General features: G+C 40.7%; 2 protein-coding genes across 5 annotated transcripts in view; one reads left to right on the top strand and one right to left on the bottom strand.

The window, feature by feature from the left end:
- Positions 1-1,724: 1,724 nt before the first annotated feature.
- On the top strand, positions 1,725-16,695 carry phyhiplb (phytanoyl-CoA 2-hydroxylase interacting protein-like b). 2 transcript variants are annotated; one of them, XM_005727395.2, is made up of 5 exons: positions 1,725-1,787; positions 10,238-10,434; positions 11,642-11,816; positions 13,793-13,910; positions 15,348-16,695. In XM_005727395.2, the coding sequence occupies exons 1-5, from the start codon at positions 1,742-1,744 to the stop codon at positions 15,889-15,891; spliced, it is 1,080 nt and encodes a 359-aa protein (XP_005727452.2). In that variant the 5' UTR covers positions 1,725-1,741; the 3' UTR covers positions 15,892-16,695. The 2 variants fall into 2 exon arrangements, with proteins under 2 accessions (XP_005727452.2, XP_005727451.1); XM_005727394.1 differs by lacking the exon at positions 1,725-1,787 and adding an exon at positions 2,238-2,579.
- Positions 16,696-17,585: 890 nt separating this feature from the next.
- The window catches only part of LOC102198401 (protein FAM13A), a 19,992-nt gene continuing 11,406 nt past the window's right edge, over positions 17,586-26,171 (bottom strand). For 2 of the 3 annotated variants that reach the window (XM_013909417.1, XM_013909418.1), the window contains exons 8-21: positions 25,470-25,691; positions 25,044-25,158; positions 24,811-24,896; positions 24,050-24,122; positions 21,741-21,933; positions 20,880-21,129; positions 20,495-20,627; positions 20,174-20,255; positions 19,484-19,683; positions 19,293-19,376; positions 19,060-19,161; positions 18,550-18,764; positions 18,243-18,344; positions 17,586-17,791 (exon numbers count right to left, since the gene is read on the bottom strand). In XM_013909417.1, coding sequence (XP_013764871.1) covers positions 17,665-17,791; positions 18,243-18,344; positions 18,550-18,764; positions 19,060-19,161; positions 19,293-19,376; positions 19,484-19,683; positions 20,174-20,255; positions 20,495-20,627; positions 20,880-21,129; positions 21,741-21,933; positions 24,050-24,122; positions 24,811-24,896; positions 25,044-25,158; positions 25,470-25,691 — 1,984 coding nt within the window. In that variant the 3' untranslated portion in view covers positions 17,586-17,664. The remainder of the gene's footprint in view (positions 17,792-18,242; positions 18,345-18,549; positions 18,765-19,059; positions 19,162-19,292; positions 19,377-19,483; positions 19,684-20,173; positions 20,256-20,494; positions 20,628-20,879; positions 21,130-21,740; positions 21,934-24,049; positions 24,123-24,810; positions 24,897-25,043; positions 25,159-25,469; positions 25,692-26,171) is intronic. The other variant, XM_013909419.1, reaches the window with a different exon arrangement.

Consider the following 26,171-nt stretch of genomic DNA (forward strand, 5'->3'; position numbering starts at 1 on the left):
AGTGTGCACACACAAACATACACTGCATGGCACTGCAAGATTTGGAGTGGAGCAGAAAAATGAGAAAACAAATGAGAGGAAAAAAATGGTAGACAATTGACAAAGTAGAACTGAAGAGGCAAAAGCATTAAAGGAAGAATGTTAGTAAAGGAACAAGAAAGGGGAAAAGATTTGGCTGTGTGTGTGTGTGTGTGTGTGTGTGTGTGTGTGTGTGTGTGTGTGTGTGTGTGTGTGTGTGTGTGTGTGTGTGTGTGTGTGTGTTACACTGCCTTCTTTCATCCTCCTGCAGCTCTACTGGAAACACTGATGCTAACACAGGACGACTCACCCTGTAGGGGATATTGGTGGGTGGAGAGATGGCGTGGCGGAAAGGATGGATGGAGGTAGAATGAGAAGGAATCCTCCAGAACTGGTCAGCCTCATCCCTCCCCCTCCCCATCCTGCTCCTCCTCTCTCAAAGCAGATCAGCACAGCAGGCAGTGAAGGGACATAAGAGGTGTGGGGGGAGGGAGACAGGGCAACAAAGGGAAATTGATGATGACATATAGCAATTAGGCTTTTTGAAGCTTGTGCATTTAGGGCTATTAGGTGTGCTCTACTTGTTTTTGTTTATGATTTAGTCACTGCACATGGACTTTCAATGATCTGGTTTCTGAAACCAGTGGGGTGTGGGGGGCATTTAAACAAATGCAGTGTTGTTAATCCATGGATGTCACTGTAATGCTCTTTACACAGCTGGGGGGCAACTGTCAAGTCATGTCATATAGCAAATATATAATGTTACGCATGGCTTTCATCCACTTAAAGGCATACTAAAAATAACTCCAATTTAAATTTTTAAGGTGAATGTGGCAGCATCTTCTCCCCAGAACACTGCAGTGTGTTTGCAGGGAGTGATCAGGATGCTGACCTTTACCTTAAATGCACTGTGTATCCCTGGCAGGAAATGTGAGCCTTAGTGGAATCCAAGCGTGGAATATGTTCAAGGCTTTAGTGGTGCGCCTTATATGTTTCCTACTGAATCTGAATGCCATAGTGATTATGAGCTTATCAGGACTTTAATTTGCCTGCCCGCCACAACCCCATTTTTTAATCCTTCAAGCTGCATGAAAACGCAAGCCAATTACTTTCCTGCAGGCAAATCAAACATTATTATTATTTCCCCCTTTTTAGTTTTGTTAATCTACAATTTTTCTTGTCTGTCTCAACCTCAGAGATGATGATGATGATGCTGTGACAGTGCGTTTCCCCAGAAGAGTTAGGGTGACTCTCCTCTATACGGTTCACTGCACTCCCTCCCTCTTTTTGTGGTTTTAAGCACCATGACTCAAGAGGGGGAATAGACGCAGCTGCAGAATCCGTTGTCCGCTGAATAGATAAGCACTCTGGCCTCTCCTCCGGGCTTCTTGTATAACACTTGAACAAAAACAAATAGAAAGTGACACCTCCTCAGTCTGATGCTCCCATGTGGAGCATGGAGACGAGGGAAGACTGCTTTAGGAGATATAAGAATGAGAATGACTCCATGATGATGAGCCACAACTTCTGTATAATCAAATGCTGTTATTAAAGGCAGCCTGAAGCCTTGCTTAGCCACAGTGTGGTCTACGCCTGCACTTGACCTTCCTGTTCCTGGGAGGCACTGATAAAAAAGGGTGTAGAGGTCTAATGGAGATAATTACACACCCACACCCAGTATAAAGTGTGGTTTTCTGGCTATGATATGTTATTATGCGCCAACATGTCTAAAGAGCGAGAGGATTCGTCACCTAAATGGAAAAGCAGAGGTAAGCCTGGTCATTCGTTATGTCCTGCAGCATGTCAGAGTCGTCCCACTGCTCATTACCGCCTGGACCACTTGCACCTGCGCTCCTGCACAAAAAGGGGACTACACCTCACCAAATAAGGACATGTGAGAGCCTCGTTGGGGATGACGTTAAACGTGAAATGGGGAAGAACGGGAGCGCGTGGACCGTTTAGATGAGGGACCTAACGTGGAAAAGGAACGCCGAGCTAATCTGGTTACATAAGAAGCCATTGTATTTCCAGAACGTCTCTGCGCTAATCTGCTGAACTATTCATGCTCAACTGTCCCGCGGCGGCGTAACATACAGGACGGGCGCGCGCACACACGTGGCGCTCAAAAAGCACAAAAGCCTCCTCCGCTTGGCACAGCGTGAAAAAAAAGAAAAACACACACAGAGATACACGCACACAGACCCCCAAAAAAGCTGCCATGCCTCATTTTGCAACTGGCGGCGTGTGCTGCTCGCGCCCGTGACGATTCCGCTGACGCGCCAATAGCCGCACCACCCCAGAGAGACAGAGGAGAGCTGCGAGCGACTGACTGGACACCAGTCTCTCTTTCTCTTTCTTTTCCCACCCCTTAACGACCGCGGACGGACGCCTTCTGCTGTGCAAAACCCGTGGACGAAATCTAAACTACTAACATCATCCAGGCTCTTCTGCAGAGATGGAGGTACCAGGTTTGGCGCACAACATCAGCAGTCCATTAAGTCCCTGCGAGGGGATGATCAAGGACCTAAGCTTGGACGCCATACAGTTATGCGAACGAGATGGTAAGGGGGGGATTGTCTGCTTCTCACTGGGGTGCTGACATATCTCCGCATAACGCCAGTGCATTAGGCCGCTTTGTTAGTTTCGGAGTCGCTGCAGGCATGCAGTCAGTTTGTCAGTGTTTGTCTCTGCGTGCTGTATGTACCCTTATTGTGTGGCAGTAATAGGGGCAGCTGGCTCCGCTGGGTCCTCGGGTGGATGAATGGATGGTGCGCTTGTGCGTGCTCGGAATAGCTGAGCGTCTTTACAGTGGCAATAAGGTCTTGGCTCAAAATGAATGTGTACTGCTTAACTTGGAGGCAGGAATCTTAGTCTAAATGATGAGTGTCTTGATTTCAGCACCACAGACATGGACAGAGGCCGGCTGCCACCCCGCCTTTAATCGCTAATTCTCTTCCATCTTCCAAAGGAGCTGCCTTTTCCCGTGTATGCTCACTTACTGCATGTCATCCTGCAAATTTTATAATTACAAACGAGACGCTCTTTAGTTGCTATCCCACCCCCAGTTCCCATAAAAGTCTCCCCTGCGCTCACGTTTATAATTCATCAAGTCTTCCAGCTGCGCCCGTGCTGTGTGTGTGGCTCACTTCTTCGAATCAAAAGTTTTCCGAATATTTATCATTAAACGAAGAGCTGAAACTATTCCCATCATAGAAAACGAGGCTTCACAAACCAGGCTTGTAATGCGAAAATTGACAAGTAGCTGCACGAAGAGGCTTAATCCCGTCGCGAATTGAATGGTGGGGAAAGAAAAAAGGCAAGTCATCATCAGGAGAGAATGAGAGGCAGAAACATGGCTGCACCCACATGTGTTCTCAGGCGGTGCAGCCCTACACACCCATCAGTGCAATTACACAGCGCTAATTCCACATCTGCGTCAAGACTCCTGATCACAGAGGTGCCTCTTAATTAAGATTGGAAATTAATTCACATGAAATATGATCACACCTTTTCATTGTGTAATTGGGTTCATTTTTTTTCTTCGCAGCTATGCCAGATTGATTTGTATGTGTACACAGGCTGGTTAGGGCATCCAAGGTGTCAGTGATGTATCTTTATTAAGTCTCCTCGGTCACTGTAAAATCTTTTAGCTGCCAGAGTGTATACCCCTTAGAGCTGATTCTAAACGGTATATACGCGATGCTGCCCGTTTCAAATGATCACTAGCCTTTGTGCTTTCTGTGCTGCAGGTTTACTTCTGAGCCAAAACAGCCACTTTCTTAGTTTCCAAGAAGGCTACTCAGTGTAAATATTATCTGTGTGTGTCCTTGAGACACCCACATACTCTGTTTATGAAGCAACACAGTGACAATGTCCACCTTCTGTGCAAATTCTTCAGGACAAGTAGTTGTTCTTGTACAAGTATTGTCAATGGGTTAGTTGAAACTGTTTATAATGTGTCTGATAGGAACAAACACCCCGAGTACTGTGGACAAAACTTGAACTTCATGAAGAGATTAGGAAAAAACAATTGATGTATGGATGTTTGTGCAGATTATCTTCATACTCCCATAAATATTTAGTGTTGCCACATTAAGGTGGAGCACATCTGTAAAAATACAGATTTCAGCTTGTTTGGATAACTTTCTTTCTTTTTTTAAGAATGGTTTGTAGATTTTGACCAGTCTCTGAATTTTATCACCTGAGCCTCATATTATATTATATTATATTATATTATATTGTTTGCACTGTCCCAGCCACACCCTTTCTAAAAGACTGGATCACTCGCTCTTACCTTTCCTGGAAATGGATTGTTATCTTATCCAATCAATGCGTACATTTTTCTCAAGGTCCGCATTCATTTCACTGTTCCACAGCTTTCTAAATTTATCTTCCAAATCATTAATATTTAATTATCAGATGAGAGGCTTCCATGCCTATGCTGACCCAGCAGATGGGTGCATATAGCTTCAGTAGGCTTACTGTCTGTGGGAAAGGGCACTCTCCAACACAGTGAAGACTGTTTGGGAATTTCAGTGCACAAAAGGAATGGTCGGACACAAGTCGTTTCTGTGTGTCCAGTTTTAGACGGGGTGTTAATGGTTCAGTTTAGTGATGGGGCTGTGACATGAGTAGGTGGGTGTGGGGCAAGTTTTGCTGAGAATGAAGAGTAGTACAAGTCACAGCATCAGCTCATGTGAGCAGAGTTTGTCTGCTGGTGTTCTCCATAGTCTATGGATCGCTCCCCCGATGCTGTGCTGGATAAATTTGTCACCAACCCCTGTAAGGCTGACAAGGACCACCATTTTGATTTTATATCCACAGTTAATACGCATTTGCAGAACGTAATCAAATCCACGCTGCATGTCTCACATGGCCTTTGTGTCGTACCCGCTGATGTGATGAAGTTGCCATGATGGATGGCTGCTATTAATGCAACTAAGCAGTGTGACTGTGCTCTTTGAAATCTCTCTGAAACAGCGGTAACATACTAGCATGCGCATTTCCAGAATGGACAGGTGCACTGATAAGTCAATACATGGATGCATTTTTAATCCCTTGACAGTGGACCTGAGAACATCATGAAATTGTTCTGAGATCAAGCTGGCAGTGAAGGACTGAAAGTCTTTATAAAGATAGCTGTTGTCCTCCTAAATCAAGCAATTTCTTTTTTTTTTCTAGCTCAATCATCAGAATTTTTTTTTTCTTATTCCAACAGCTGACAAACCCTTTTTGAAATTACTGACATTATCACCAGTCACGTGTTTACTGCTAACAGTAAATTTCAGAATGCTAAAATGATCAATTGAAAATAGGAACAAAGATATAAAGTTTCATTATGTTCATTTTTTATTAGCTCAAACATGCTGTGTCACAGTCGAGCAGGGCTGGAGTCAATGAGTGAAAGTAGCGATGCTCCTTGTGGTCATACAGACATATTCTTGGAATCACAGCTACATCCACTAACAATTTCTATCCAAAACACTTCTGCAGAGCCATTTCTCTATGGCCTTTTCTCCTACACACACTCACTCGAACGGTGCAGCCATCCATTTAAATTAATTTTGGTGCGTGGCTCCAGTCATTCACATCTGCGAAAATGGCTATAGACTCCTGTGATTAAAAAATACTCTGTGGACACACGGAAAAGCCTATCCAGTATGTATCAACATGATACAACAGCAGGTCTGCCTTATGTCATACAGTGTCATCTGAGTAAGCTGGCATTTTAGTTTGGCTGTGTTCACTGTGAGCAGTTGTGTCTCATGACTGTGCTGGCAAGAGTTGGAGGTACATATTATGCAGTCACTTATTGACCGTATAACATATTCACTTGCACTTGACCGCTCTACGAGATGCTTCAAAGCATCATTGAGAACAGTGGCGTCTGACCTTGAAAAGCCACTGCAAACATTTATGCTTATTTTTCTTTCTTTTTTCACTGCTGGTATACAAAAATCCCTCGCTGCAAAAACTCAAAACATGAAATGTAAAAAAACACAAGTCTGAGATTTGGAGATTCATATTTTGTGCAAATGAGCACTGATGATTCATTCTGGTCTCTGAAAAGTCTTTAAAAAAAACCCTCTGTATTGATTTTGTTGATTTTGAACCTACTTAACTAAAGACTGCATTATTAAATTATCGTTACTCATCTTTGTTTGGTGTTCGGGGGCTTACTGATGTCTAAAAGGTGGAACATAGACTGATGACCTAACCTGATGAACGGGGCATTGTTTAACTCACTCTGAGAGAAAGATGTTTTTCCGTTGGCGGCTTCTCTCACTCCCAGCATGATCTCTGTCCCGGTCTAGCCTGTGCATTGAGAAGAACAAAGGCGTGATTTATTTATTTTTTTCTTTTGCAAGCATCTATGCCTAGTGTCTGTTGTGTTGCTCATGTCTGCAGATCAATTTTACATCGAGCACTGCAACTTAAAATGTAGGAGGCTTGTCTGTCTGAGTACCTACTTGTGCACTCAGAAACAATAATCCGACATACAGTGCTCAGAAATGTGTTTTTTTTAAATATTTTTTATCATTAAACTTGATTGAAAGTTTATTTGTTTTGAATTCAAGAAGTTTCAAATGGAAGCATAATGTAGTCTCACATCATGGAAACTCCAACCACCAAGAGAGTTCATTTACATTGCTTAAATGGTCTAAATGGAAATCAAATCACTTTCCTCTTGCTGGTAAAGAGTGCCAACAAGTCATTTATAATTTGGAGGCAGGTGTGACTGGAACAAATCCCACCATAAAGAGCCATTAGGATGGCTCCATGTATGCATGTTAACAAGATTTATATTGATCCTTCTGCACTATTGCTTTTCCCTGTGGCGTTAGACTGTTTGCACAGTAAAAGGGCAATAACCAATATGGTCCATTTCTTAAACTCATCTGAGGCTTTTCATCTTTTAAGATTGTTTTTGTTGTTTCTATAGGGCCGATATTTCCGTGGCCTGCTCTTTGGTGCTCTGCTGTGCATCTACAGATCTTGCATGTTATTTTGAACTCCCGGTGCATATGTGCACAGCATGAGTAATCTGTGCTCATAAGCTCTCAAGCATTTGCTCCAAAACAGACTCTTGTCTTGCTTGATAAAGATCAAGCAAAATTTCGCACCCTCCTAATAAACAGCATAAGGAAATGGAGTAAATCGACAGAAAATAACAGCGGCTTATTACAGTATGTTGTGTTAAAAATTATGATTCAGCAAAATGAACACTGGCGTCAAACATAGCACGTTAATTTAAAAAGGAAGGAGGTTTTAGTCTTCCTGAGCAAAGCCATGAAAGGTTCTGCTTTCTCCCTTACCGCCTGACCTTCATCCCATTTGGTGTTCTTCATCATTCGTCTTGTGCTCTTGCAGCCCCAGAGGATTCAGACCTGAGCTTAACACTGGCTCTGACAAAGCTGGTGAACACAAGATTAGCTAGATTCACTGGTATCAGTTAGATATCATTTATTCGTTTTAGCCTCTTTTGGGATTTTTTGTTTTTGTATATTTTGCACACGTCACTCTTCAACCTAACCAATTCAAAGCCAAACTTCACCTCTTTCTCCTTTTAACCTGTCAATTGTCTGTATATATGTCTATAGCTCTTCACATTAGTACCATTTCCTTTTCCCTTCAGCTTTCAGAGCTTGTTTTCCCTAATAGCACAGCCTTTACTGTGACTGAGTTGCCTTAATAGTGTTCTGTAGGTGATTTCTGACTGCATTTGGAAAGCTTCACTGCCTCAGTGTAATGCTCTTCATCTGCAGGTTAATTAGGAGAGCATTAGAGTAAACGAGGTAAATCAGTATTGTGGAGTTGCAGAGAGATGGGAGGGCAAAGACCTGCATGGGGTCTAGTTTTTAGTGAAAACATCAATGTTGACATTAACAATTTAGGGAACAGAGGACAAGCAACCTACTCCGCACAACACAGCGAGTGAGCTAGCAGGTTTTCCATCTTTGATGTTTGATGTCGGTTAATGTTTACAGTTGTATACTGAAGGTGGCCAGAATTAGAGAATTGTTTATCTGCACAGTATTTTTATAAGCAGGCTTCATTTTACATTTGAAAATCTATAAGAAATCCTTGCCATTGTTTCACTTCCTTTGGGGTATATTTCATCTTTTGCTGACATGAATGTCAGAGAATGACAACAGGCCTGGTAGTTTTCTTGAATCTGTTAAAGGTCAGCAAACAAAGTCTCAGGTGGGACTTTATGTAAGCTTTATGTGCTTACATCACTGTCTGCTCTGTGCTGACTCGGTGGAGCATTTTCTGTCAAAGGTCCGCGTCGTCACGTCTTCCGTTCACTCTCTCTGTCTGGTCTGAGCCAAACCTATCAGCTCAGTGTGTTTAAGTATAATGAGATGGACTTTAAAAGCAATAGGATGAGGTGGTTTCACAAATCAAAGAAGCGCAGTAGGGCCAAGCATGATCGTACAGTCAGTCATGCTGGATCGGGTTATGATTTAACATCTGGTATCTTTACATATTTACATATGCAGGATCCTTTTCCCATAGGTCCCAAAAAAGTCCAGGTCATGACATGTTGGTAGAGATAATAAATGTTATGTCCAAATGCAATAACTTAGTCATGCAAAGGTCCTTGCACTAAAGTCCACAACATGTGTTACGTTTTAATTAAAATGAGCAACAGTTTTGCCCAAGTGTGTAACAGGAGGTCTTTTTAAATCGAAGATGATGGTAATCGGCTAGTTGTGATTAGAAACTAGTGATTAGGACAAAAGTAAGTAGGGGGTCTGGTCTGGTGTGATTTAATGTGGTGATGAAGGACATAAATGTGCCTCCTAATGGATTTTTTTTTTTTCTAAATTGGTCAGAAGTCATGATTTTAGAAGGTAAAAAAGGTTCTTAAAATGAATCAGTCTACCGATGCTCTACTGCTAGTGTTGTATGGAGGTGAGGCAGGAGTGTCCACACTACCAATTATAGGATTAGTCTTTTATCTCGCTCCCTCTCATTTGATGAACAGAGATAGTTTTTTATGCTTCACTGGTTCTGCCATTGTTGACACTGTATTGAATCCAACCATGTTTCGAATCACTCCCAAACACCGCATTCTTGAATTTTACTCACTCTTGTTTAGACCCCAGAGCATACACAGAAAACACATTGTTGCCGTGCCAAGTGGGCGTCCCATAGTGTGACGCAAAGTCTATATTCATCCTAATCTTACAAAGCTCTTATTCAACCCGGTTTTGACATTTCATTAGCCTCTCTGTGCACTTTGGGTAGAAAGCCTTTGCTACATGTTACAGTGGCCTATAGTGCGTGACATCTATGCAGCTCAGATAAAATTGAGATTTATTCATTTCTTTGAATGAGAGCAATGGAAGCTTTTTGTCTTAGCCAAATACACCAGGTACTGGGTATGAAAATGTAGCATGTAGCTTAAACCAGAATTGCATTTTCCTTATTTCCCAGAGCACAGAAGCCACACCCACCTGCTGGAATCTTTTGTTTCCAAAGGGGCAGCCAGTCAGAAAAACAAAGATGGATAAATAAGATATTTAAGGATCGCTTTTAGTCATGTAAAGTGAGTCTAATAGTGCACAAGATAACAAACATAGATTTGGAAATTAACATAATGGGCCTCCGTTAAAGAAGAAAGGGGAAAGAAAAAAGCTCCTCTGACATTCACTGGCATTTTAAATGTTATGGTTCTGGGCTTATGTGCAGGGCCTGCACTGTGACAGCTGTGTTTTATCCTTAAAACTGATTATAAACAGACCAATCTGTGCCAAGACGAGAGGGGATTCAAGCATTTAAAATATTTAATGGCGCATATGTTCTGGAGAGCTGATAGGTGTACATGTGTAGAGGGACTGATGTGTTGCCATGGAAACACACTGTATATGGCAGTCAGTAACGCAGCAGGTTTTTGTGTGTGACTGTGACATGGTGGCTATATTACCCAGTGTGCTGCCAGTGGAATAATTCCTGCTATATGTTTAGGTATAGCAGGAGTAAGTTAGGTTTAAAGGTGTACTGATGACTTGATGCGGTTATAATGATGATTTGTCACTGGTCAATGTGTCTTCAGACATAGATCATCAAATAATTTAAGTGCTAGGAGACACAACTATTATTGTATAAAATGTAAACCAGAACCTGATGTTTATTCAGAGGATTTCTAGACTAAATTTGAACCATATCGTTTCATTATGGTGTCTTTTTTTTCCTCTCCTGGACTGTGCAGGAAGTAAATCCCAGGACGGCAGCATCTCTGAGATGGAGGAGCTCCCAGTTCCTCAGAACATCAAGATTAGCAACATCACCTGTGACTCTTTCAAGATCTGCTGGGACATGGAGGCACGCAGCAAGGAGCGCATCACGCACTATTTCATTGACCTGAACAAGAAGGAGAACAAAAACTCAAACAAGTTCAAACACAAGGTAATGCTCAAGTAAGGGAGGTGCATAAATACCATTTAAAGATTTCAGTGCTATTGTTATAGCAAAGGCAGCAAATATTGAATTTCAGCAGAAAGGGAAAAACTCCAGGCACAGCACAGCCATCTGCTACGACCGGCTGAGGGATGAGGGGGAAAGAGAAGAGAGCAAAGAGAGTATCTTTAACCAAATGATTTTAAAAAAAAAAGCAATTTTACATTTTATTATTTAACCAGCTAATCGTTTCCTTTCGGTTGAATCCTTTTTTAAAAGCAGGTCTCCTGGCCAGAGGTGTGCAACAGCAACTATGAGCAATATAAGACAGCTGTTACACATGTTGCACAAAAGCAGTATATTCATATTTTTGCCAGCACAAAGGAAAGCAACAGCTGTATAGTTCTGCATGAATACAGGCAATACTTTGCACAACAGTTATTAAAATATATTAAACCACTGCTGTACATTTCCATTATTATTCTTGTTTAATAATTATACTCTATAATCTGCCATAAACATAAATCTATTCATATTTTATGAACAGTTAATTAAATTATAGTATTAAATTCAAATTTTCTGAGAAACCTGTGGCTTAGAAAAAAAACTGCTCAATTTGATGTTTTTGATGAAACTTCAGTTAATTCTACATTTCTTCTACTTCTGACAGAAGAATGAGCTTTTCACCTTAATTATCATACTGTCAGTAGTGCTTTAGATAGATGTTGCCGTGCTCTAAACATCTAGTGTAATGCTAATTATTGTCAGTCAAGAGTCTGGTTTGATAATCTTACCAACTTGTGTCATCAGCCTCCTCACACTGCTGGTGCTGTGTCACTGAGTGTTTCTCCTTTCTGCTCTGGAGTAGCAGGCGACCCCATACTAATGTTTTGATTTTGGCGCAGGAGCAGTGTCGGTGGGTTGATGGGCTGACTCTGTTGCTAGGCAGGGGCTCTTGGTCCAATCAATGAGCTGCTATGGCCCACTGATTTTTGGGTTGTGGGGGGTTGTTGTTGGGGGTGAAGTGTATAGTTTACATTTACACAAATGAGAAGCCGTGGCTGCTACCTGCAGCCAGTAACATAGGATAATATATCTATGTGTGTGGCTACAAGTGTCTTTATAAGGAGTTTCTTTCTGACTAATTCCTTCCTGCCAACACTCACTCACTTTTTCCATTCCACTCTGTCCTCTTTTACTCCTTCCATCCCTCCAGGATGTTCCTACCAAACTGGTGGCCAAGGCAGTACCCCTGCCCATGACGGTCCGGGGCCACTGGTTCCTGAGCCCACGCACAGAGTACACAGTGGCTGTCCAGACTGCATCAAAACAGGCTGATGGGGACTACTCCGTGTCTGAGTGGAGCGAAATTATTGAATTCTGCACTGCTGGTGAGGAATATGGTGCTTTGATGAATGCATGCACTTCTAGGATATGTGACATCAGTCTTGGCTTTAATTTTGGGTGAGCCCGAGTTAATTATAGAGAACGATAATGGAAGAGAGAAGAGTACAATGGAGTAAAGGCTAGAGCATTAATGAGGGAGAAGGTAAGAGAGGAGCTAATATTCTGAGTGGAAGGAAAGGATTATAACAAAGAAGGGCTGAGAGGAGCTGTGCTGTTTATCTCCTGATGCAGAGGTCTCGGAGTTCAACGTCATTGTCTGGGGACCAGGATGGGGGAAGGGAGGTATGGCATGGGTGGATGAGGAGGGACATCGCTGGGGTTAATGATGTCCAATTCCAGTTTAGGGTGATTGTTGCACCTCACTTTGTCTACACTTTGAAGTGCCAAATAACTTGAGCGTCAACACTCATGATAGCAGAGCAGAGTTATTTATAATAGTTTTTTTATTTTCTAGTTAGTCTTTATTTTTATCTCCTTGTGACTTTTTGTTTTTAATCCATACTAAAATAATACTTACTAAAAAAGTAGGGCACTAGACCTAATTTCCTCTGCATTTTTATTTTACTTTAATTAGTTGTCAAAGTTCACAAAATTGTTAGTTTACATTTTTTTCAAAAGTTTTTAGTTTTTTCTAGTTTTTATTTTTTATTTAACTAAAATGTGTTTTCACTTCTAGTTTTCATTCTTAGTGTAGTTTTAATTTATTTTTATTTATTTGTTTTTATTTTATTTAGGACAGTGCATGTTAATGAACATACATGTAAAAAAAAAAAAATTACATGAATGTAAACATATCAGATTAAAGCCAAGGGCTAATTTCCATCTGTTGTCCATAAAACATAAAAAATAGACATAATTCATAAAAAATTCATAATTCATTCATAATAAAAACTCCATCACCAAACTCACACATACACACCATTCTATTCCCAAATAAAACATTAAAACTATACAACTTATTCATGATCACACACTTGATTTGTCCATAACCAGTTTAGTATATGTAATCAAAGTATTGGACAAAGAGATATTATAACCTGATGATGGGGAAAATATAAAACATAACATTCTGTAAAGTCCATCAAAAATCCAATCTTAAAAAATTAATAGAATTACTAAAATTAGTAAGCTTTATCTTCTGGCAACTGTAATATCAAGACATTATTTTAGGACAATCTATCTAACAGCTGAAATATTTCAGTCTGGACCAAACAGGTGGACTATCAGTGCCTGTAGAACAGCTATACAATCAAATAAAATAGATGAGGAGAGGCAGTTTAAATCTGAAGAAGAATGACAGGCAAGTGAAGAGTGTGAGCTGTGTCACAGTAAGAAGCTGAAGAAGGAGAATGCTAAATGAAGCTGTTGATCCTAACAGCCCGGCACGAGATGCCCGTCCTGTCACCAAAACCAGTCGAACATGTGTTTTGACAAGTTCGATGTCAAATGCATTTTTCCTCTGCACGTAGAAAGCTGCAGCTTTGTGCTCCATCAATCTATATAAGTCAGCCTTTTTGACATTAAACATTTACAGTGTCAGGATAAAGCGGATGTCTTCTTTCATTTTCATTCAAGGTACTGAGAATTTTAACCGGTTACTTGTGGTGATGTGTTTGGTGCCTGTGGGAAAATAGCCATGGGGAAAATGCATTCATGATTTTTTTATATGCTTTGGAGAAAGTCCACTCCCCGCTGAGTACATCCATTTATCGAAAATGTTTTTGGGCTTCATGCTGAGTCATATCTAAATGGAAAAGTTAAAGATGGAAAAATGCCAGGATCCTTAATGCATGGTTCATATTTCATCCTAGCCGGTGCTTCTAGTAGGTCTCGTTTTGTTTTTTTAATGTTTACATTTACTAATACTAATGGCATTAATGACAAAATGCTGATAACATGTATACAGATTTCTAATCTGCTTTTGTAGAAATCATTTTTACAAAAATGTTTCTTTCTCCAGATTACTCCACAGTGCATCTAAACCAGCTGCTGGAGAAGGCGGAGGTCATTGCTGGGCGGATGCTGCCTTTCTCTGTCTTCTACAGAAACCAGAATAAAGAGTACTTTGATCATGCCAGGTGGGCATAACTTTATGATTTTCTTCTTTATTACATTACAAAGAAAGAAGTTAAATCCTGGACCTAACTGAGCTTCCATGTCATTCTGTATCTAAAGAGTTGGCTGTTATATTGTTGGGTTAACACATCTGCCAACTTACATGGCTCACTGCAACACACATTTCTAGCAAACTTCTCCGGCTCACTCCTTTCTGGTCATGTTTTATACAATACAGTTTACAAGCATGTGGGTAACATGGTGTCAGAAAAATGTGTTGCTCTTCAGCTGCTAAAGCAAAACAAAACCAGATTCAGCTGCATTGGTTTCATGAATCTGCAGAAATAAGTACTCGAGCAGCCAGCCATTTTTTCCCCCAGTAAACAATGCTACGCATGCACATCAAACGAAAAGCCAGGTCTTTCTTCTACACTTTGATTTGTTTGAAAGCTCCATGTAGCTGACAGACAATAGCTGGCAGTTGTTCAGGAATGTAGTCAAAAGAAAAACAAAAATAACACGAGTATGACAGGAAAAGAAGGGATATCTCTGGAGTGGTCTACTACTGTTTACTGAAGCATTGTGCAGCTAGAGTGAACTGATTTTTATCTCGTTTCATGTGAGTGAATTTTCTTCCACTTTTGGCCTCTTTTCTCCTCCTTTTAACGGAGTGACTGTTTTCTCTCCTATCACCCTGTCCCTCAGAGGTAATGCTCACAGCTTAACAAAGCACAGTCTCTGTACTAAAGCCACAGCTTGTGGGCAGTCTTTTGTTGGTGCTACACAGCATGATGTCATCTGGATAGTCATCTCCCTTTTGCTGAGTTGTAGCTGCTACAGTGTACCGTGCGCCTGTTAAACTGCGTCATCATGTGGCGAGTAAGAGTACTGACAGTACCGCTCACATGAGGCTCTTAACACTTGTGGTTGGAGCTAAATAGTCCATAAAGCCCACGACAAAGCTTGAAATATGGATATAATAAGAACCTCTGGAGTGATAGCTGTATGAATTGCTGTAATAATTACAGTTCCATTATTGGGACTTTGCTGCTCAGATTCCCTCTGTGGAGAAGAAACTGTATGCAGCTGCCACAGATGCTTTGAATGTTCAGTTGTTAATCTGAAAGCTGCTTTTGTTTTATAGCAGTTTGTCATAATGAAAAAAACCAAACAGCTCATTGGAATATTTTCACCCCCGGGATTCCAATGACACAAACTGGACTAAGCTAAATGTGATTACTATAAAACTTTTTGTATTATGAGGCTCAGTATTCAAGATGTTTTGCATCTTACGCATTCAGTTTATTTCCCATGTGTTACAAATTCCAGAAAATTGCTCTTTCATTTCCAAATTAAAACCTGGTGCCACTCTCTCCAGTATTTACAAAAACTACTTTGATTGCCAGAGAAATGCAAAAACAGAATAAAACTGATTTCATTCCTTTGTTTGCAAACTTCAGGGAGGCGCAAGAAAACCGGATGCTGCCCTCTATTAAAGACAACAGTGGCAGCCATGGCTCTCCCATCAGTGGTAAGCTGGAGGGCATCTTTTTCAGCTGCAACACAGAGTTCAACACTGGCAAGCCCCCGCAGGATTCCCCGTATGGTCGCCATCGCTTTGAGGTGCGGGCTGATGCGCTCTTCAACCCTGACACCAACCTGTACTTTGGAGACTTCTACTGTATGTATACAGCCTACCACTATGTGATTCTGGTTCTAGCACCGAAAGGCTCAAGGGGTGATGAGTTTTGTAAGCAGAGGCTTCCTTTGCTCGACATCACCAACAACCGTTTCCTTACCTGCAAGCAGGTTGAAGAGGGTGATGGTGGTTTGGTGTTTCACCACGCCCAAGATGTCATCTTGGAGGTGATCTACACAGAGCCTGTAGACCTATCCTTGGGCACAGTGGCAGAGATCAGTGGGCACCAGCTGATGAGTCTCTCCACAGTAAATGCCAAGAAGGATCCCAGCTGCAAGACCTGCAACATCAGCGTGGGACGCTAGGGGAAACAGCAGAATGTTTAAAAGGAAAAAGAGCGTAGGAGGGGGGGGGGGAGTAACTGACCTCTAGTCACACAAAGGAAGTCCACATGTACTGATGAAGCAGACCAACACATGCATGAAGCAGATTTAGTAGGCTAACACCAACATATCTCTGACACTGCTCTGTACTCTCAAAAGACCATCATTCCCAAAGAAGAGTGGAGAAAAAGACGAAGGTACACCACTCTGACACCTGCACCATTGTCTACTCATCTGAGGGTGGGTTATCCTAATGTTGAAAACAGAAACGCATAAAGATATCTTAGGAGTCAGCAGACTGAAATATGTAAACCTGGGACACCGACGACACAGATCCATCTACTCATCCGGCAAGTCACACTTACAAAACCCTTTAACTGTACTAACAAACATGGGCTGCTTCATTTCAATTTCCTGTTGTTTCTCAAATCAGTTGTCCCATACTTTATTGGCCTATGCCTTGCTCTTATAGATATACTGTTAACTGCCCACTGTGTGTGTGGACAATTTCTTTTTTCTGATTACATTATCTTATTTTATTGTCATTTTTTACGATGTTTGATTGTCATTGAACAGTTGACAAATTGTTTTTACCTCCTCCTAGTGGCATGGACTGGTACTACAATTTTCTAGGGCTGCAGCATCGATAGTCATCTTGATTTATACCAAAGGTATTAAAAACCAGACATAAAACCGCTGTGGAATCTTAACCGTACTAATGCAACAGCCTCTGAAATGTGTATTCACCGAGTCTTTGATGACCAAGAGTGAACTATTTGTTTGTTTGTTTTTAAAAAAAGAAAAGCATGATGCAGTTCTGTGCAGCATGAGTTTGAAAGCTGTCAGTACCTCTGTCATAGCAACCTTTTCTGCAACAGTCATTCTTATTTCGTTGTAGTTAGTGCAAAGAAAGAAAGTGGAACCTTAAACTGTGTTTATTAGAATAAATGTGAAAAAATATTTATTTTTATTGATACATTCATATATTATATATAGATATATAGAAAACTATATAAACCAGAAGTGCACAATGTTAAAAGCTCTGATCATTGTCAACAACGGCATTTAGGGGGGATAAACTTCATTATAGGCAAAAATGGGGGTAAACACAAATTCGACAGCAGGTACTGTATAACTTGCACTATGATGTTCACCAAAATTCACATTTTTCCAAGGTGAACACGCAAATTCAAAAGTTACAATATAGCTCAACTATGTAATTCTTAATACATATCATAGCACAATGTAGGACTAAAAACGGACATGCACAAACACTGCAGGATTGTCTCATTGACTGCATTTAAGCTTACGCGTTTCTGCCAACACAGCACTTTTAAATGCATTTTCCACATTAACCCTGGACACAGGTGTCAAATAGTGTTTTGGCAAGGGGGGAAAAAGTGAATAACAAAAAGTGCCATATAATACATAATCTTAAAATGACTCCAGTGTAACTAACATCAAGTTATTACAGCGCTTCATTCTTGACATAGATTTGTGCTACATAACATAAGCTTGCTACATCAGGTTTATAATAAGATGGGTCATGAATAATAAGGGATGTCTTCTTGGGACTGCAGTGACCCCGCATTTTAGATTGTCACCAATTTCCATCACTTTTTCCTTCATGTAAAGTGCATCTACATAATGAGCATGGCATGAAACAAGACCAGAACCACCGGCTTCATGACCTGATTTATTTCAGAAATGATCGAGTCCTGTTAAGTTAGAGAAAAAGGTCCCACTGTGAGTAACTCAACTTGTCTTGGTTGAGTCCTGTTGTTTACTAAGCAGGGCTTCCAGTAGACGGAGCTTCGCTTTAAGGTTCTTATACTGGCAGTACTCCTCCGCCATTGGTCCACGGTCCTCCTTCTGACATGCCCTGTTAATGATATACGGAGGATGGAAGATGCAAATGAAAAGCAAACTTTAGTTTGTAGTTTCCAAACAACTTGCAGCAGCTTCCATAACTGGTTGATGGTCCCTATGTTGCCTTACTCAGATAGCTTTGTACAGTGTGTATTGTAATTAGAAGAAAAAAAAAAAGACTTACTGCATTAACTTTGGAGGACTAACATGTACAGTACTGTGTACAATTCAGAGCAAACATCTGTCTTTCCTGAGCTCTGTGTGCTGGATTAATGTTACATGAGTGTGCATTACACTGTCGTACCATAACAATGGAATTTCTTTTGTGGATGTCTTTCTTTCTTTTTTTTTTCACAAGGCATTGTTGAAAACCAAATGTTCCAAGTTTAGTAAAAGACAAAATAAAATTCAAAAGCCAAGTACTCTTGATGTGTTACGTACGTATGTGCTTCATGGTGTGTTACCTGCCAGTCTGTGCATAGAATTGGTCCTCAAACTCTCGAAGCGCTTGGTGAACCCTCTGCTTTTCTGATCGAGTCAGCCTGAGGTGATCGAGTAATTCTGGTCTGCATTAAGAAAGAACCAATTAATCAACTTTTTATATCATCTGGATTGTGTTTAAATCAATAAACCACAACTGAAGACAAGCTGATCAAAGAAAAACAAATGCGAACCATCTTTATCTTTCTTTAAAACATGACTGAGCAAATCGGGGTTTTTTTCTGGTTGTGATGTCGTGCACACAGAAACGCACACTCTCACACGGTGTACCTGGAAGCTTCATGTAGTGTTGCCATAGTGATAATCTGCGGGTGGAGAACCTTAACTTCTTCCAGCGGCGATACCAGAGGCGATTCAGACATTTCTAGGGAGGGCGGACACTGCAACTCCTCTAAGGACACGCACATGGAGGGTTTTAACCACAGCGGCTGCTGCCTGGGGCTTCTCTGTTTGGGATGCTCTTCATCAGAGCCCTCCTCTTCCTCCTGTGCAGATAAAGAAGAAAGAAATCATGGTAAGGTAAAGAGAGGTAAATCCAACGATTTTCAATGCTCCAGTTCTGAAAGTTAAGAGATGGATAGATAAAACCAGCTGACTTTCTATAAATCATTATTATTGTTTATATCTCTTAATATTATAAAGAGAAGTTTCATAATATTTTTGTGCAGCTGTTCTATTCAGCCAGATGTAGTCTGAGTTTAACCTTTCTTCTTAAAAATTCAGCATCATTGGTATTATCTCCCTTTCAACAAACAAAAAATCAACTGAATGTTGACTCACAATGGTTGTAATGTTTACTGTGGCTGAGGAAGAAATCAGCTGTTTGAGAAGACGGTAGCGATCGTAGAAAGGTTTCATCAAAGTTCGCTCCTGCTTGGTGCTCTGACAACAGAGATGAAGAAAGAAAAACGTTAAGATAGATTTTCACCAGACTAGAAAGATATTTATAAAAATAAATAAAACTACTACTCAAAAGAATCAAAACAAAGAGCATTCATCCAAGCTTGTCTTACCGGCCGTCCGTGAAGACTCTCGAAGTACAACAAACACTTCTGCATGCTGGTCTTCTCCATACTCATCTGAAAAGGGGACATCTCCTGTACATACGGGAGTAGTGAAAACTAATAAACTCTTAGAACATCTAACGTCCAAACTTGTATTGCTATATTTGTGTTAATGGTACAAACAATTCTGCAAAATCAACCTTAATGCTGTCGGGCAGGCCCAGCTCTTGCCGTCTTTCCTTCAGCCTGTTTGTTATAATGTTCACCGTTTCCTCTACGTTTGGCTTGGCGTTGCTGTTGTTGTTCAGCTGCTGGAGCTCAGTTCCTGTCGGTACTGCCTCCTGTTTGTCTGTATTGCCCCTGCATGTTTCAGCTTCTTCTGACTGCCTTAGCTTCAGCTCTACAGGAAAGAGCAGGAATTTAAACAAATATCCTCATATGTGGTTCTCATTTTTCTTAGAAACAAAAATTAAGTTAAAAATCTGGTGATTCTTTGTTTTTACATTCATCAGCTCCCAATATGCCCAAATATCAAAGAGAAATAAAAAATGCAGGCAATGGAAGAGTTCGGGTCTTAGGAGGTTAAAGATAATAATTTCTCTGCTACCATTTCATTTTAAAATGACATTTCAGCCTACTAATTTCTATAAACATCTCTCTTTTCATTTCAGTTAATTAATTATTACATATGGGTTATCTCCTACATTACTGATTCATGGTATATGCAACATTTAAGTCAACGTTTCAAAATTAGTTGTTTAGCTTACAGGTACATATTTTCAGCTCAGGCTTCAATGTAGCTCCGATAATCGAACCACTTACGAAACTTCTTTCCCCGCTGCAGTTTTTAAAATAATTTACTTGCGAATGTTTTTGGTTATATAACTGACCTTTAAGCTGCTTGCGACACCTGATGAGCTCCTTCATCAGTCTGGCCACCTCTGGATGTGCTGTCTTGTCATTGTGTGCTGGCTGGAAAAAAAAACAACAGAAAACGATATCTCACATAACAGTGGCCAGTCTGTTGCACTGGATACCAAGTAAGTGTTTTTTCAAAGTAATCATTATCACCAGCTTGTTCCTCATTGTCTAACAAACCATTATGCTACCAATGTTCCAGCAGAGGGAGTAATTCATCCTTAGCAGCAACAGTTTAGAACTTAAATATCTTTACAGCACCCTGATGAAGCAAGTCTGATTCACTGCCAAACCTTATAATGCTTCTCCTGTTCAAAACACTCCTCAAAATGCCTGATCCTCTTCCTCAGCGTGTGGATGTGCCTGTTGAGAGCTGAGATGGACACGGTGCCCTCGTCTCGCTCTGTAAGGACACTGCAGCGAGCCCTTGAGACAAGAAGAACATATGCCCAATTTAACTCTACATCTGCACATTGGTCCACGCAATAAGGACTCAAAGGGTGTAGTTAAATATCACAAAATATAACAGCCAGTATGATTTTGTAAGGTATTAGCATTAATTATGAATAACAAAAAACATTTCCAAATTGCTTTTCATTTTTAACCTACAGCAAGAGCATAACATGAGAGGATTCCATTTATGAGCTACAAATGTCAGCGGCAAAAAAGTCGTCTTACATGCGTATGTGCTGTGAGCAGGGTGGAGATGGAGCTGTGTCGGGGTCTAGATTGTAGCGTTGGCTGTGGCTGAGGTTGGGGCAACGTGGCGAGGGAACTGGACAGTCAGTCATCGTAAAACGGGAAAGGAGTGGGCTGGCGTGAGGGCCTGATGGGCTCGGTAGTGTATCCTCTCCAGAAAGTTCCTCTAAATAAGCGGAAGTGGAATGGACAGGACTGGAATCTGACAGCTGCGGGGACGGGGTGTGTGCTGTAGGAGAGAGCAAGAGTGAAGTAAAATGATAATTTTATGTTTATTAAAATTAAAGCTAGGCTAAAATCCTATCTTAATTTGCAAAATCTTAATTTATCTGTTTGTGACAAATCAGTAAAACAAGATTATTCGTGTAGCTGTTATAATCTTTATGCGAAAAGAAAAGAAATACATGTTTTTAACAATGTTTAGCCCAAACAAAAGGATGAAAATAATAGAAATAAAAAACCACGGACACCAGCAGCTGTAGAGCGATGCAACAATATTACCTTAGTTACCTAACTTACCAAGGAAAGATACACCCAGCTCTAAATAATCAAGCTCATACTTTGTGGCCAACAATTATCGACAGCAACATTACAACAGCTTTAATGAGCAAAATAAATGAAAGAAAACTGAGACTGAATTATATACCATAGGTAGAGCTGCAAGTTTAGTACATATAAAATAAAACCCCTTATCTCACAAAGCTGAAACTTTAAAGTTTTTTTAATGTTTACAAATTATGTCAGCTTTGCTCTTCAGTGCCAGTGCAGTGTTTATACTGGAAGCTAAAAAATCATTATTGCTATTTCATTGTAACAGCATCGTCATTGTTCTTGTCTTACCAGGCGGTGATGAGTCGACTGTCTGCTGTTCCTGAGAAGGCGCTAATGGCAGGCTGTGGGTCACATTCAGCCTTTGCGATTCATTAGACAGAGGCTGTTGCTGAGCAGGTAAGTTATCCTGAGGTTCAGGGTCTCCTGATGCTAAGGGAGGTCCCAAGTCAGCCCCCAGGGCTTGCAGCTTTAGAGAGGGGCTCTGGAAGCAGAAGCAAAACATAGCTTCAAGGATGCAGGTAGGACAGGATAGAGAGAAAGAAGCGTTTCACATCATGCTCAGGAATCTTGAGCAGTCCTTTCAAAATCTCTTCACTCTCTTCTGGTCCAGAGTGTGGCTCGGAAAAGATTTGCAAGATGAGGTGAGAAGAGTGGTTTTGTCGTCTTCCTGAAAAAGGTATGAGTCAAAACGCAGAATACAGCTTTATAAGCAGGCTGCTTGTTTGACGTACGAGAAACAGAACACAAGTCTTTAGATTTCCTTGTAGTTATGAAAGGTTACTGCAAATGATCGCTACAAGCAACACATTTAAGAGAAGAAAAAAAATCGAATTCCCATTGCGGTCACCCCCCTCAGCTCTGTGAGCAACTACAAGCTGGTCAGCAGTCAACCCGCAAGATACGAATCCCTTTGTCAGTCAGATTCCTAATATGCACCAGCATACAGCGTGGGATCTCTGATGAGCAATACACAGTAATTCCATTAACTGTGTCACCGTGATTCCCAGATCACCTGATCCGCCTGTTTGTGGGCAGTGTATGATAATATGGCAAGCCCCCAGAAAAGATATCACATCCCTAAATCCACATGGTTTTCCTTCAAACCGGCATTCCCAACACTTCTGCTGCTGATCTGCCTCCACATGGATTATTCATCATGCACGGAAGAATAGGGGTGGCAGGAATACCTCTTCAGTCATTGCGTGCGATGTGGGGGCGTGTGTGCAAGAAAAGAGAGCGGTTCAATATATGACGAGGTGTTTCCACAGCAACGTCAAGCCGAAGCAAGGAGTCTGTTTAATGGAGCTGCGGGGAGTCACGAAGCCGTTTGCCTCGGTGAGTGTGTGCAAGTGGGTGCATACGCAGTGAATTCTGATGCTGATATGCAGAGTGAAAAAAAATAATAGATTTGTAACTGCACCACCCCCATCATCAATATCATTAACAGCAGCAGATACAGGATTGGCTTCTTATTTCTACACCTCCTTGGTTGTTCATTCATAAAACAAAATTTGAAAAAATTAAATACAAGGCTTTGTGCGTCACAGAGGAGGTGGAAGGATGTAAGGGAGGGGCAGAAGTGAGGCTATCATTACTAAACCAGAGAACCCACAGTCACGAAACCTTGCTCCTATGTATGTATGTATGTATGTGTATATCCATCCATCCATCCTCTTCCACATACATACACACAAGCACAATCGATTGCAGCATCACTCATCCTGGTGACATAAGTAGTGTTGACTTATGTATCTATAAAGACCATGAGGGAGGAGAACTTGCGTCATTTCTTGTGTTTCTCCCTCTGCAATCATGATGCCTGTCAGGAGAACCGTTACATCCTCCTCCTCCTTTTCCCCTCTGAAGGAACAAAGAGCTTAACCAATGTTAATATCCCCTTCCCAAAGCCTACTTACTGACACATATCAATGTGGGCAACCACACACTTACCGATGTGGAAAATTTTCAATTATAATGATACATAATAGAGACATAAAAAATAGCTCTCCAGTTATTTTTGATCACCACACAGACTTATTTCATTCATAGTTTGAATAGTTTCTGTGAAAAAAGTTAAGATGACTTTGTAATCAAAAATTTTAACAGATTTTAACAGATAGCAATTGCAAAACTGTAATCACCATCATCCAGCTGTGTGACCTCCAAATCTAAAAAGGGGCATTGTGAGGGTATTCAGTATTTAGCTACTGCTCAGATGACTACGTTAACTACTTTGGGTGCTTCCCTTCATATTTATCTGGTATGAGAGATCACTTTTACAGTTTGATTTTGATCTAAAATCTTAGACAATCCACCTGAACTTCAAGGCTTTCTCTCATTCGTTCCTTCTTTCTCTGTCTCTCTCTCGTTTTTTTTAGTGCACTACATTAAGCTAGCCTTCAGCCCAGGGCTTCCCTTTTTCTAGCTTTGTAAATCACTCTGGATGTTCTAAACGTGCATTATAAATATATTCACTTTTGTGCAAACTGGCCTAGCTGTCACAGAACAGTCGTGCTAGTGTAAAAAAAAAGAGTTTAAAGGAGAACGTGGAAATTATTTGGAGAGGGTAGCTATAATGTATAAAGAGCCATATTTACCTTCCATTCAGACACTGTGGTTTTGTCTTCTGCCTTGGTGAAAGAGGTGAAAGAGACGCTGCAAAAGAAAATTCTGTCAACAAAAGGCAAATACAACTGAAATAAATACATGAAATAAATACATGGCCGCCAATTTAATGCTTTGTCTGTTATAATCAATACAGATCTGCTGCTCTGTGGCCAGAGGGTTAGCTGGCAATGCCATTAGGGCCATGGCTTATTCATGTCTGACATCAGTAGGACATAACAGCAATGACCTATCTGTAAACAAAAATTCAGCTTGCCACTATAGTAGGTCAGTCACATCCAGCTAGACGGTCTGTTCCACGTGAGCCCCTGTGGCGTGTCAGTGTTATTTAGACTGGAATCATATCAAAACCATGACTGTGAGCAGGACACTGTTCCCATAACCCATTTCTAAACTGACTGCAGGGCTTGGAGATGAGCTGAGCTAAGACGAACCAAGGAGCAGTACAAAGGGGAAAAAACTATTATAGAATTATGTAACATTAACGATCACACAAAGACTACTAATATAAATCTTATTTCTCTCTGATTTTTAGAATAATGTTAAAATTCAATTGGGAGGAGTCTGAAATTTGCAGTTTCACTTTGACTTAAATGTTTTTGCCATCTGCCATGCCTCATAATCAAACAGGGCTATAAGGCATACAAAGCAAATAAAAAAATAAATAAATGAATACCACAGCTGGAAAAAAAAATCATCTTCTGTTATGTGCATGAAGAAACCTTCCTCTCACCTCTCTGTGGGCTGCTTCGGTGTTTGGGCATTGCTCTGTGTTTCATTCTCTGAAATAGATGACAGGTGGCCTGTGTCTGCAGAAGCCTGAAATGCAGTTTAGTCCAAGTCATGCAACGTTATAGACACCTAGTGAGCTTTTATAATGCTGTTACTAAACAGTAGAAATCAATAAAAAAAGGAGAAATAAAGCAAACTTGTGATAAAATGTGAAAAAAACAAAACAATACACACCGCAGAACAGTCATCATTGAGAGATGAGGAAAGGACCTTTCCATCTTTGACCATGTCTACTTCATACATGTCTTCTTTCTTCGCTATGGAGGACACCTCCACCTGTGATAAGGTTCTGTTGATAAAGAGAAATGGTTGAGAAGGCTGATGGGAGAAACTAAATATATATTTTTTTATCTTCTTGTGATAATATGATCAGGCATAATGTTGATGTGACCTTGTCAAATAGTCCTCAGGCAAGATACTGAACTCCAAATTGCCCTTGAAACATTAATCAGAGTGCACTTTGTTGTGGCTCTGAATGAATAAATGTGGTGAATGTGGCCTGTAAAAAGCGCTTCGAATCCTCTGTTAAAGTTAGAGTAGAAGAGTGCTATATAAGCACCATAATCTCTGGGTAGAAAATGGGTAGACAGATATACTCACCCCAGGGTGGTACACTCCATCTCTGGCAGCTCCCCCTGTGTGCTTTGAGATGGTCTGTTCGGTGGATGTTGCCCTGGCCCTGGGTCAGTGGGGCAGGAGAGCACACCGCCTGCCTCCACACTTTCACTCTTCTCCTCCAGAACCTCCTGGTCTGCAATCAGCTTCTGAATGTCAATGCTGACGTCAAAGCTGTTTTCACAGCCCTGCACCGGTGTGTCAGTACTATGAAGAGACAGAGAGAAGAGTTCACACGAAGAGAAGATGAGGCGAGACAGAAAACACTTTCTAATGAGGCACCCTATTTAAAGTGTTAATACATTTTAAGTAATGATTTCATGAAGAAGCAACAAGAGCAGATATTTTGGAGCTAGAAACCTTGATGAAGTTAAAATACAGAATTTTTTACCAAAGGCTTGGTGAACATTTTCATCTAAAATGGTACTAACAGAACAAACCGCTGTAGAAGAACAAATGGTCTAGCTAAAAAAACACAATGCAAATGTTCCCGAAGAGAAGGAATAACTAAATTGATAGCAGGCATTTTTACAGGAAGGCAACTTTTAATAATTTTTCTCATGGTTCATTTCTTATCTAGGCAATAGTAAAAGATATATTAACAATGTGCCAATTTTCAGTCTAGCACATTAAAATGCAGGGACTCTTTAATACACTTAAAGACAGCAAAGAACAAATAAAAAAAAA

The sequence above is a fragment of the Pundamilia nyererei genome, unplaced genomic scaffold (genome assembly GCF_000239375.1).
Source record: "Pundamilia nyererei isolate P.nyererei 1_Seehausen unplaced genomic scaffold, PunNye1.0 scaffold00024, whole genome shotgun sequence".
NCBI lineage: Eukaryota > Metazoa > Chordata > Actinopteri > Cichliformes > Cichlidae > Pundamilia > Pundamilia nyererei.